Source organism: Herpailurus yagouaroundi, unplaced genomic scaffold, assembly GCF_014898765.1.
Source record: "Herpailurus yagouaroundi ecotype Mexico unplaced genomic scaffold, PumYag 191, whole genome shotgun sequence".
Taxonomy (NCBI): Eukaryota; Metazoa; Chordata; class Mammalia; order Carnivora; family Felidae; genus Herpailurus; species Herpailurus yagouaroundi.
Window position 1 is genome coordinate 15,955,394 of NW_024412422.1, and position 12,687 is coordinate 15,968,080.

Consider the following 12,687-nt stretch of genomic DNA (forward strand, 5'->3'; position numbering starts at 1 on the left):
CCACTTTTATGATATTGCCCCCTTTTGAATGCCACCTGTAATATATACTTAATATTGTTCTTTTTTTCGCTTTTATTCACTTACTTAAGGGAAATTTTACATAACTATCAAAAATGGCCAACTGGTAGAAGTTAATGCAGAGAAAACAAAACGTCGGTGTTACATTCTGTATAGATACTGCTGTTTGTATGAGTTGGTCTTTTTTTTTTTTTTTTTTTTTTAATTTGTTTCTTTCTCTTGAGAAAGAGAGAACAGGGAAGGAACAGAGCGAGAGGGAGAGAGAGAATCCCAAGAGGGCTCCCCACTGTCCGCACAGAGCCTGATGTGGGGCTCCATCTCGCAAACCACGAGGTCATGACCTGAGCTGAAACCAAGGGTCGGACGCTTCACCAGCTGAACCACCGGGTGCCCCTGGCTGAGCTGGTCTTTCATGAGTCGACCAGCAAGTGTCAGATAAGCGTCAGGGACAGCCCAGCCCCCAGAGACCTTCCTTCCCCGTGATCAAATCAGAAGGACTGAAAAGTAGAATGGGAATAACTTTGCGCAATGTCATTGCGTGTTTTTGGTGATATGTCCCTTTGCCCCTAAAACCAGCTCACTTACCAGCACAGATGTTTACTCCTCGCTTTGGGAAACCACAACATGCTTCTTTATGGATGCTGGTTACACACCATTCCTTTCCACATGGTTCCCAGACCTTTCAGGGAGGCAGGAGGGTACATTTTATTTTATTTTATTTTATTTTTTTTTTTTAAATTTTTTTTCAATGTTTATTTATTTTTGGGACAGAGAGAGACAGAGCATGAACGGGGGAGGGGCAGAGAGAGAGGGAGACACAGAATCGGAAACAGGCTCCAGGCTCTGAGCCATCAGCCCAGAGCCTGACGCGGGGCTCGAACTCACGGACCGCGAGATCGTGACCTGGCTGAAGTCGGACGCTTAACCGACTGCGCCACCCAGGCGCCCCAGGAGGGTACATTTTAAAGAAGGTGGGTTTCCGAAGTCAAACGGAACTCTGTAAAATTTGCTGATCACCAGCTGTCCAGGCCGTGTATTAAGCACTCCGAGCCTCGACGGCTTCGTGTAGAAATAGGAACCTCTTTCATGGCTGTTTTGAAGATGCAGGGAGGTCACTATAAGGAGGAAGAGGGCACCGAGGGGCACAGCAGCCTGGGCGTGGACCCCACCCCTAGGTGGCTAGCCCTGTTAGCGCTATGATCCCGTGAGTGGGTAGACCCAGACCCAGCGCATAGTAGGGCTGACTCGATGTGAGTGAATTACGGCCCCTGGCTCCCCTGCCACCCCTGTCTGCCCACGGTCGTAGACCCTTCACCAAGCAAGGTGCTCTCGCAAAAGCACACAGGACAGGTTCCTCTCGAGGGGAAGGTCCTGGAATAGCAGAGCCATCGAGGACTTTCCCCTGGGGCCGTGCACAGGTGGGGCGGCAGTTGAGGTCCTCTGAGCCAGGGCGCCTGAGATTCCCACAGGAACCCCTCAGCAGCTCTGTGACTGAGTGCCACGGGTGGGCCAGGGGGTGAGAAAGGGCACTCTGGTCTCCCTGTCCAGGGCCAGCCAGGAGACAGGGCTGAGCCATCCTCAGGGGCTGTCCTCCCCCACTCACACCTGACCGCACCCCTGTAGGGAGCAGGGGGGCAGCCAATCTCGCTGCCTGGGCCTGTGTGGGACTCCCGTGAGGAGTGAAAACTGGGCCCAGCAGCTCTTCTGACCCGGGACCTCACGGTTCCCGCAGCGGGGACAGTTTCAAACCACAGAGTTCCAGAAGGCAGGGCGGGGACTCAACCTCTGCCTCTTTGGGGGCAGCATATCCCGCGGTGCTGGGCGCATGCTGGGCGCGTGAAGGCAGGGGCGGCGCTCGCCTTCCGTGCTCCAAGCAGGTGCACAGGGACCACCGAAAGGGAACAGACGGGGAACGAACCAATGGTGCGCGGGCCTGGCGGGTAGCAAAACCACGCCACGTGTTCTGACGCTTCCAGAGAAGCTGGAAGGCGAGGCGTGCGAAGCTTCTCCGCGGCCACGGCGTTTATCCTGGTTTGTCTGTGTCCCCAGGCCCACCCGGGAGAGCGAGGACGAGGAGGACGAGGAGAAGAAGGGGCGAGGCTGTTCCCTGCAGTACCAGCATGCCACGGTGCGTGTCCTCACCCAGTTTGTGGCCGAGGCGCCCGACTTGAGTCAGCTGAGCTACATGCTGGGCCCCGACTGGCAGTTTGACATCACTGACCTGGTGACGGATTTCATGAAGGTGGAGGAACCAAGGATTGCGCAGCTGCAGGGCGGCAGGACCCTGGTGGGCCGGGAGCCGGGGATAACCACCGTGCAGGTACGGGCCACGCACTCCTTGCCAGGGCCCCAGCCCCAGCCCCAGCCCCAGTCTGTACTGACGAGCGTCCAGGTAGATGGCGCCGGGCAGGTGTGTGTGCGTGCGTGTGCACACGCACAAGAGAATCATGACCGGCTGTAGAACATTCACCAATTTTCATAATCTAACTTAAATTAATTTTTGCATTTCAGGGAGAGTTGAGGGGGAAAAAAAATCCCTAATTTCTTTTACCGCCAAAGCTAAGTTAAACGCACAGTGGAAGCCACCTTTCCCCCAGAACGATAATTTACTCTTCATATACCACTAATAGAAGACGGTCAAACCCGAGAAAACTAGTTTTATTTTCGTAACCTTGAGGGTTAACCACTTAGCTATATGTTACACTTTGAACAGTGGACAGAAATTAAAAAAAAAGTTTTTTTAATGTTTATTTTTGAGAGAGAGAGACAGACAGACAGACAGAGCATGAGTGGGGGAGAGGCAGAGAGAGGGAGACACAGAATCCAAATCGGGCTCCAGGCTCCGAGCTGTCAGCACAGAGCCCGATGCGAGGCTTGAACCCACGAACTGTGAGATCACAAGCTGAGCTGAAGTCGGACGCTCAACCGACTGAGCCACCCAGGCGCCCCGTGGACAGTAAATTCTTAAATAACATGTTTGCACTAAAAATAATTTAAAAATCCACAACGAAGTGCTCTGTATTTTACTAGAGTAAGAGTAAAACTATCTTCCCGGTCAGTTTGAACGGCATAATTATGCAGAGATGCTGCAGCACGTTTTCTAGCAAAAATTTAAAGTGTTACCACTCGTAGTTAATTAAGTCATATTTTAGGTGGTGCCACAGCCAATGTTGACGAAACTGGCTGAAACGTGCAATATTTTGTATTATTCTTCCGTAGCACGTTATCACAAAACGAGCGGCTAAAAGCATGCCTCATTTATGAACTCAGTTCTGTAGGTCAGGAGTCGACGAGAGCTGGGCTGGGTTCTCTGCTGAGGCTATCACAAGGCTGCGGTGAAGGTCATGGCCAGGCTGGGCTTCTCTGGGGGCTTTGGGAAGGATTTGCTTCCCAGCTCATTCACCTTGTTAGCAGAATGCAGTCCCTCACGGGTGTGGGACTGAGAAGTCTGTTTCCTCGTGGACTGTTAACAGGGGCCACTCACTGCTCCCAGAGGGGCCACCCACGTCATGTCTCATGTGGCCCCTCCATCAGCAGTAATAGCTGGGTCAAATCCTTCTCACACTTTGAACCTCTGTGATGTTCATTACACCCCGCCCCCCCGGATAATCCAGGATGAGCTCCCTGTCTGAAGGTGCACCTGCCGTAGAAATGCCAACATAATCATGAGAAGTGATTTCTCATCACATTCCCAGGTTTGAGAATTTAGTGAGGACATCTTCGGGGCGGTGGGGAGGGGGGCAGTTCTGGAAATTCTGCCTGCTGGATGTTCCTGTCCATTTGCTAAGCACCACTGGTTGCAGACTAGATGGTAAATTAGAAGGAGTGACTTCTCAGTACGTTAACAGTCCCTCCTCCACTTGGCTTACGTGGTCTCTCCAGGGGTGACACAGTGGCCCACACCACGGTCACTGTTGTCCCATAGTGCACAGCTAAGTGCCCACTGGAAGGATGTGAGCAGGAGAAGATGGCCCATTCCGCCATTTTCACATCTAAATATTAGTTGTTGGGAAACCGTTGCTCTTTGAGTGCCTGGTCCCAGGGTGGGCAACTTTGAGCTCTTGTCTCTATGTGAAATTGAGCTCTTCTCAGAAAATACACTGTGGTTGTCACGGCAGGAGTCAAAGGCAAGGAAATGGACCAACATGATGTTTGTCAAACTCCTCCAGTTGGCGAGTGTCACTGGACCATAGCATAACCCTTCCCTACAGAGTTCTCCAAGCGCACTCACTTGGCAGACAACTGAGGGAACGCGCTGATGGAAAAGGTCAGTTAGGAGTTTAAAACCACTGAGTGGAGCACACACTGGAGCTTGGTCGCTTCCTTTGAAGGTCCTCTCCCCGCTCTCTGACTCCATCCTGGCCGAAAAGACGGTGATCGTCCTGGATGACCGCGTCACCATCGCCGACCTGGGCGTGCAGCTGGTGGCTGGCTTGTCTCTTGCCCTGAAGCCTCACAGAACGGACAAAAGAGCCATCGTCTCGATGGTGGCTGCCCAGGACGTTCTCCGAGCCCCGCAGCAGGTGGGATCCCAGAGTCCTTTTGTCCCCGGTCGTTTGAGACCACTTCCCTCCCCCGCGCATCTGCAGAGGGCATCAGTTGAAGCTAGGATGGGCGGTCCGTGAAGCTCCTTCCTGCTTCTTATCCAGATGGCCCTGCCTTTTTTCGAGAAAAATACCAGCGACTTAGATACGTTTTCCTCATTCATGGTTTTATACGTCAACCATGATCACAGGTTTTTCCATTTGCCAAAGCAGGTGGTTTTGATACTTGGAAATTCCACGTCAGCTGCTTGAACACGCGTGGCTGATGGGCCCCAAATCGCTACCGTTTACAGTCATTGCCAACTCTGAAGCTCTCCTCCATCTTTAAACTCATAACGAGTGTTTATAAAGACACCAGGGTGCTGTGCCTTTCCGGTGAGCTCCTTCCCATAAGGCATCTTTCCCCAGGCTCCTTACCCAGTGCGTGTTTCGCTTCATCAGCACTGGCTTCCTAATAAAGAATGTTCGAAGCGGTATTATCTGGAGCAGTAGCCTGATTAGTTGCACCTGATCTTGATTCAGATAAATTGCCTGATCTTTCGAAATGTTTTTTAGAAAGGTCAAAGTCAACTTCTGTTGTGCGGCATGCAATAAATTAATATGCACCTTAATGCATTCATTAAAGTATATTATTTGCTTCGCATATCAGTGGAGCAGTAGTATGTTATTGATGTCAGTTCAAGGCATGCCAGGAACAGTTCAAGATTTAAACCATAGAAGTTTATTTTTCTCCATCCGTATATTTAAATGATATTATATAGGAAGTCGTATTTATGTTTGCAATTTGAAGGAACCTGATTATAACATAATGCTTTGGTTTCATTTTTCTTAGGAAGCAATAGTCAGTTCTTGGATTTTGTTCAGTGATGGTTCGGTGACACCATTAGACATTTATGATCCCAAGGATTTTTCAGTTACTGTGTCCTCGTTGGATGAAATGGTGGTGTCTGTCCAGGCAAACCTTCAGTCCAAATGGCCGGTTGTGGTTGCACAGGGTGAAGGGCAAGGTCCCTTGATTAAATTAGAGATGATGATTAGCGAACCCTGTCAGAAGACCAAGAGGAAGAGTGTTCTTGCCGTGGGTAAAGGAAACGTCAAGGTCAAATTTGAACCAAATGTTGATGAGCACCTAGGAGGCACCAACGATATCGAGGGCATCAGTCGGGAATACAAAGACCACTTCAGTAATTCCATACAGCGTGAAGGAAACCAGGAGAGAGCGGTTCAGGAGTGGTTCCAACATGGCGCCTCTGTTGGCCAAGAGGAACGTAGCAACAAAAGCACAACCCCACAGTACCCCCTGGAAGGAAAGGATAAGAAGTTGCTCAAGAGTGGTGGTCCAGACTCCTTCACAAGCTTCCCCACTCAAGGGAAGTTACCAGAACCCAATAATCCCAGTGACCTTACAGTGACCTCAAGGGGGTTAACTGACTTGGAGATCGGCATGTACGCTCTGCTCTGTGTCTTCTGCTTGGCCATTTTGGTCTTCTTAATCAACTGTGTGGCATTTGCTTGGAAATACAGACACAAAAGGTTCGCTGTGAGCGAACAAGGCAACATCCCCCATTCCCATGACTGGGTCTGGCTTGGGAATGAAGTAGAACTTCTGGAAAACCCCGTGGACATCACCCTCCCGTCGGAGGAGTGCACAACCATGATAGACAGGGGGCTGCAGTTCGAGGAGAGGAACTTCCTTCTCAACGGCGGCTCCCAGAAGACTTTCCATAGTCAACTACTCAGACCCTCTGACTATGTCTATGACAAAGACATTAAAAGTGAGCCTATAAACCCATCGGGCCCAAAGAGGAAGAGAGTCAAGTTTACTTCCTACACCACCATCCTCCCGGAGGACGGTGGCCCATACACCAACTCCATCCTGTTTGACAGTGAGGATAACATCAAGTGGGTCTGTCAGGACACCGGGCTGGGGGGCCCCCGGGACCTTAGAGACTATATGGAAAGGCTGCAAGACCAGATGTGAACTCCTTTCTTACGTTTGTATTCACCTTTATGCCTTCTGTTTTTTGAACGGTGGAGCAGTGAGTTTGTTCAGCAATAGGGGGTGATTTAACAAAGGTTAACTTGTGGAGGTCTGGGAGGGATCCCTTTCTGAGCAGGTGTCAGAGGCCCGGAGAGCTACAGCAGCTGGGTGATAAGCCGGGAAATGTCTCTAAAGCGGCCACACATAGATCCTGGAGAAGTTCTAAGACAACAGTAGTATCTGCAGCCTGATACTAGCTCAGTTCAAATACAACAAACCTGACCCCACAGACGTTGTTAGTCATCTCGCGACAAACGGCCGTGTGGATTTAGAAAAGGCTTGGGTGTTGATTTTTCTATTCCTAGAACTTTTAAAGCACAGTGGACACTCCTTACCCTTGGCCCGAGATTGGACGTACGCGAAAGATGCCGAATGTAGCCGCCCTTATTTGTTATGAGCGCTGCTCGTTATTTTTATATACATTTGCACCTGCACCTGGTTTCCTTTGGCCTCTGGAATTCTTTTTGAAACATGAAGAAAAGCAGTTGTGGTCTTCTCTCTGAGATGTTTGAGTTACACATGAGTTTGAGTCGCTGACGTTTGCCGCGTCCGTGCAGGACGTCAGGTGTCCTCCAGTTTTCCACACTCCTTACCTAAGGGGCCATATCTGAGAAACTTATCCTCACAATGTCCTTCCTTCTCTTTGTTGTGAAGCTTCCTTGTATCAGGACTGGGGACATGGGGTTTTACACAAAATATTAATATACTGTGAGGGAGGGCCATCTCTTTACAGTTTTCTATATGAAGCTTAAAAACTTTGGTGAACACTTGTCAACCACATTTATTTTTTATCTTCTGCCTGTGGAAGATTCACGGGGAATCCCTGGAGTGCATTTCTGAGGGCTTTAGAAAAGACCCTGAAATAGTTTGTCTTTATACTGGTGCTTTCTGGTCAACGCAATGTGTTATCCAAATGGAAATCAAAATCTTAAACTAATATACACAGAAAGGAAATTGCATGGGAAATGCATTCAGATTAAACTTCCATTTTACTGGAACAACCACCACAACAATTTGAAAGTAGAGTGATGTCTCCACTTAGCAATATGTAGAAATCCTTCCGTACAATGACCCCCCAACCCTTACCCCCCAAAACCCATCAGTCGCGACTCTGGCAGAGATAAAACCTATACAGGGTGTGCTCTGATGGAGAAAAGCAATGGGTTTGCCCCCAAACAGCATAAAATAAACGGCCGTTCAAGAGTTTAAGCGGTTATGCTGAAAAAACCATAGCTATTGGAAAGTCGAAGTGGCAATAGGAAAAAAAAAAAAGCATGGCCCCCTGCATAATTTTTAAATACAAAAATATTTTTCAAGGAATTGCATGAACGGCTTCAAGCAAAGCAAGAATTTCAGGTTAGATTAGAACTTCTCACACTCACAAGAACATTCTACTGAGATGGGATAGAGGTGAAGACGGACAGTGCACTAGGCCACCAATTCCGAGCTTTCTGGTGCCACTTACGTCCCTAGGAAATAGAAATTTAAAGTCCAGGGCAGCAAAGGCGCGGGGAAGCGGTTTCTTGACTCCTCATGACTGCTGAGCAAGCTGTTATAGAACGAGAGGCGTTCGGTTGTTGTTGGGAAGCGTTCCGTGCGTGGGGGCAGGACAGCCCAGCCTCCTCTGACCTGTCCCTCCTGCCCACAGCACTGCGGTGGGTTTGTAAACCGTGCATACGTTACCAGGGATGTGGACCTGATATTGAGAGGCCAGTGTTCAGTTGATCTTGTGTTTAAGTTGGGGGTGGAGGAGTGAAGCTGGTAAAGTTGCAAAAAAATCTTTCAACTCGGTGGGTGAACGAAGCCAGGAGACCCAGGCGTTGGCTTCAGAGGGAGTTTGCAAAGAGATGGCTGACGTCTGGCAGGAAGGGCACCTCAGGGAGCCCGGGGAGACTGTCACCAGGGGTTCGAGGCAGGGGAGGTGGCTCAGAGCTAGCCGGGGAGGCCAAAAGGAAGTTCACACGCTAATGCAGCATAGCTGTCGAAATGAGCCCCACTCCTTCTGTAAGACGTTCTCAATTTTCTCTCCCTTTGGATCTTCAGCAAAATCCCCAAAATAATGGGGATTTCATGTCTGAAACGGAGGACATTCAGCCGGTATAGGGAGCCTCCCGCACATTCTCACACAGCAGGCTGCCCCCACTGGTGCAGTGAGGCTCTGGCAGCGGGGTGATCTGGAAAGGAAGGAGGACGTTACCATTGCCATGATTAGCGTCACTGACAAGCTTGCAAATCAGAGCGTTCCCTGGGGTCTGAGCGTTTTGATGTGGGCAGAGCGCAAACTCTGTGGCACTAGAACATAGAACGCGTCAGAGTTCTCAGGAGTCGGGAGCTGTCCGCGGTCCTGAAGATGCCTCCCGTGGGTGAGCCAGGCTCTCTGCACAGTCTCCTTTGTCCGTTTCCGTTCAAATTCAGTTCAACGTGAAAGTCGAATGGAAGGTCATGGACGAGGGGTCCCTCTTACCACACAGCACACGCTCACACGCACGCACACATACATACGTACATGAGTGTGTTGGTAGTGAAGAGCCAGAGAGAACAGTGTGTAGCAGGAACCAGCATGGTCCGCGGTCCCCCGATTTGCCACGGGCATCATTCCGCTATCCGGGATTTCAGTGAAGTTCTTTTTGTTCTAAATATCTCCCGCTGACCAGCAGCCGTGGATTATACCTTCCTGATTTCCAATAGATCATTTAAAATGAATAGGAACTATGCCTCTACATATCTAAACTTAGATGGGGAACAGACCTAAATCATGAAACCTTGAAATACAGTTCCCTGGGGACCTGCATGTGCCTGGATTTTCCAGGTTTTTATAGCTGACATATCCAACTGATCGGTGTAATAACCTGAACAGAACAGCATTGATAAAGTCCCTTCCTCTCCCCAAGAAGCGAATGCTTAGACCTCCCTCCGACCCCCGAGGCGGACACCAGCAAGCCTTGGGACACAGGCTGGGAACTTCGCGGGTCACAGGGAGGGCGGCCCAGGCACCCTCGAGGACCGGGCCACCTAGAACGGGGGAGGGTGAGACCAGTGTTCCCAGCGGCCAGATGTGCTGCTCTCCACGCCACACCCAGGGATTGAGGAGCGGCTGCCGCAAGACAGAAGCACGGTGTGAGCACACGGGGTTGCATCGGAGGGAAAGCCAGAAGACACGTCAAGTTTCCCTGAAGGGCGCCACCCAGCAAACCTCGGGACACTCTGCACGTGCCAGCAGAGGACTAACTGACTTCCTAACTGTTTTGTGTTGTGCCCTGGCCAGGGTAAGCTCCCAGACTTAAACTCCAGGCAGAACGTTTCTGTGTATGAACGTTAATGCAGGGAAAACACGGATTAATTTCTGTACCATTGCCACATCCGTAGACAGGTACCTTGTACTTCGCTGATTTTTAAGTTTTAGGAAGTCTGCCTTTGTGCATTTTGTTGTTTGCACCCTCTTCTCCCCCTTTTAGAAAGGCGTCTTCCCATGGTGGGGTGTTGGGACCAGCCAAGGCTCTGTCAGAGAACTAAGCAGTCCCCCTTCAACGACCACACAGAGTGGTTGCACCTGCTTCCTCCATATCACCAGGACCATTGTGTTTTCTACTCGAATCATCTCACAAACGGCTTCAATCCTTCATGCTCGTCTCTGTAAATGACACGACAGATGGTTTATAAACTCACTAGCCGTCTCCTCCGTCAACAGTATACGTGTGTGATGTACCGAGTATCACCTGTTATGTGAAGGAAGGGACGGGATGGGTGGTGGAAAGGCTATGCTAAGATACGGAAAGCAGATATTTTTGTATGTAACAGAGGCAGTTCCCTGGGGTGCTGAGAAGTGCGCAGGAATAAATACATTTTATAATAAAAGCATGCAATCCGTAGCTTTTAAATGTACAGACATCCCCGCTCAAAAATATCCAAACCGATGGTGGGGAAAACACCGGGCCTAACCTCCCGCGGGGCGCTGGTTAGGACCGCTGCCTGGAGAGGGCATAGCTCATGGTGGCATCACGGGTGGAATTTGCTAGAAGATTTTGATCTTACTCTTCATTACTTCTGGATTTTTTTTCCTCTTTTTTTTTTTTTCCTGAAAATACTTCAGATAAAAGTGACTACATTTTCCAGCATAAAGGTATATTCTAACCACAGGGTAACTCATCATTTTTAACGTGAAAATAAACACTTAAACATTCTTCGGTTGTTTCCTTATTTTATGCACATATTCCCTCTTCAATTTCAGCCTCTGTATGAATTCACTCTTCTCATATATATTTTTTCTTCTTAGCCAGAGATTTTTAATACATTTGACACAGCAATAAATGGAAACCAAAAGAAAATGTTTCTTAAAAGTTGCAAACAGCTTTTACCTTTGGAAAGCTTCTCATTTGTTTTCCCAGCTGGGGGACACTTATTCCGGGATATCTTAGAAGGTGGGCTTGTGGCGCTCACGTCCCTGTCGAGGGCCACGCCATCTTGGAGTCAGTGCTGACGTGCAGGACGCAGTGGCCCCTGACCTCAGTCTCCCTTCTGGTCTTCCCTTGTCAGTGGCTCCCTTGTGTGTATGTGTTTGGGGCTGGGTGCTGAGGGTCCAGAACGGGCAGAGCTCTAGAGACATAAGAAAAACACAAGACTGTCAGGCTCCTGCTTGGGAGGTCGACATAAGCATTTCAGCTGACTGCTGGCCAGGCATTGCCGAGCCCCCGAAGTTCCTCAGTTGGCATGTGTGTCCTTCCCGATGCTGCCAGCATCATGTTTGGTATTTTGGCAAATGTCGTCCCTTGCATTCAGGAGGAGGGGATACACTCTGGCAGTAACTTGACACGTCACGATAAATGCCCTCTAAATGGGCTCTGCAGACATCATTTTGAGGCACTGGGTATACACATGGGGTTGGCTTGTGAAATCGAATCTGTGGAGTAGCAGGCATCCGATGCGCCCAGGTGCTCTCCCAGGTGTGGAGGGTTTTCCACGTTCAGGGCAAATGCTTCTCACCGACCCCCTCCTCCTAGACCTCATCCTTGGAACATGGGAGGACGGAGCCACGGACCCCGCAGGCTCTCCCCTGGTCCCAAAGTGCATGCATACAGTTAGTACAGTTGGCTTCTAAAAGAGAAGGAAAAAAGAAAAAGGAGCTTGAAATGAGGTTCATAAAGGGACTTTTGAGCGTGTGCAAAATGCAAACGCTGCGTTTCAAGTTTTGGAGGTATTGGACTCCTGAATGCCTAATTTCTTTATGGTTTGACACAATTTAGATTGGTTCTAGAAAGCTGTTTGCTTTTAGAAATGTGAAAAAGTACAAGAAAGTGCAGAAGCATTGTAACCAGAGTTAGTGTTTATAGACACTTCTATGACTCAAGGTGAGCAGGACACTGTCACTTTCCAGATGGGAAATAACAGTTCAAGTCCAATAGGACAATGGCCCTCCCCACCCAGGCCAAGAAAGTGATCACGCCGTCCAAACTGGACAATCTTTAAGTTCCATGAGATGCCTTCATGATTTCTTTGGCTTTAATTCTTGCCCTCAGTCAGTTGTTGAAGATGAAACCATTTAATTTTATCTTGGGGGTTGAAATCTCTTTAGAACCTGGAGAAGCCAAGAGACAGGTGGTCTTTTTATGCATCTACCACTGCCCGTTGGGACAAGCACTTTACAAACAGAGAGATGGATGTTGCTTTGGAATTCGGGGTCCATGTGATACTGACTGCTCTATTTGAAAATATTACTTCTCTAGGATGGATTAAATCACTGTTGACCTGACCCTTCTTTTTTTTTCTTCCTTTGGCCAAAGAGCATGCACCATTATAAGGTTGGAGCTGAAATAATCTGCTACTTTATGATTACCTCCTTTGTAGGAATCTGACTTGCTAAATAACACCGATGCCAGTGTAGACACTGCCTGTATAATGTAGTTTCTTCACTTAGAGATGCTTCCTTGGAGAGTGTGCCTTTTTTTTTTTTTTCTTTGTCATAACCACTGTAGGATCTCTGTTTTATCTGGGTACATTCCCACATAGGGCAAACATACTGTAATCCCATAGATATTTTAGGCTGACATGGGGCACCCATCAGGCACTGGTAAGCACACCCTTCCAAGT

At 49.1% G+C, this 12,687-nt stretch overlaps 1 protein-coding gene across 2 annotated transcripts in view; it reads left to right on the forward strand.

Annotated features, from left to right (window-relative positions):
• TMEM132B (transmembrane protein 132B) overlaps nt 1-10,784 on the forward strand; it is a 228,180-nt gene extending 217,396 nt beyond the window's left edge. For both annotated transcript variants that reach the window (XM_040444097.1, XM_040444098.1), the window contains 3 exons: nt 2,068-2,338; nt 4,350-4,541; nt 5,395-10,784. In XM_040444097.1, coding sequence (XP_040300031.1) covers nt 2,068-2,338; nt 4,350-4,541; nt 5,395-6,543 — 1,612 coding nt within the window. In that variant the 3' untranslated portion in view covers nt 6,544-10,784. The remainder of the gene's footprint in view (nt 1-2,067; nt 2,339-4,349; nt 4,542-5,394) is intronic.
• The last annotated feature ends 1,903 nt before the right edge of the window (nt 10,785-12,687 follow it).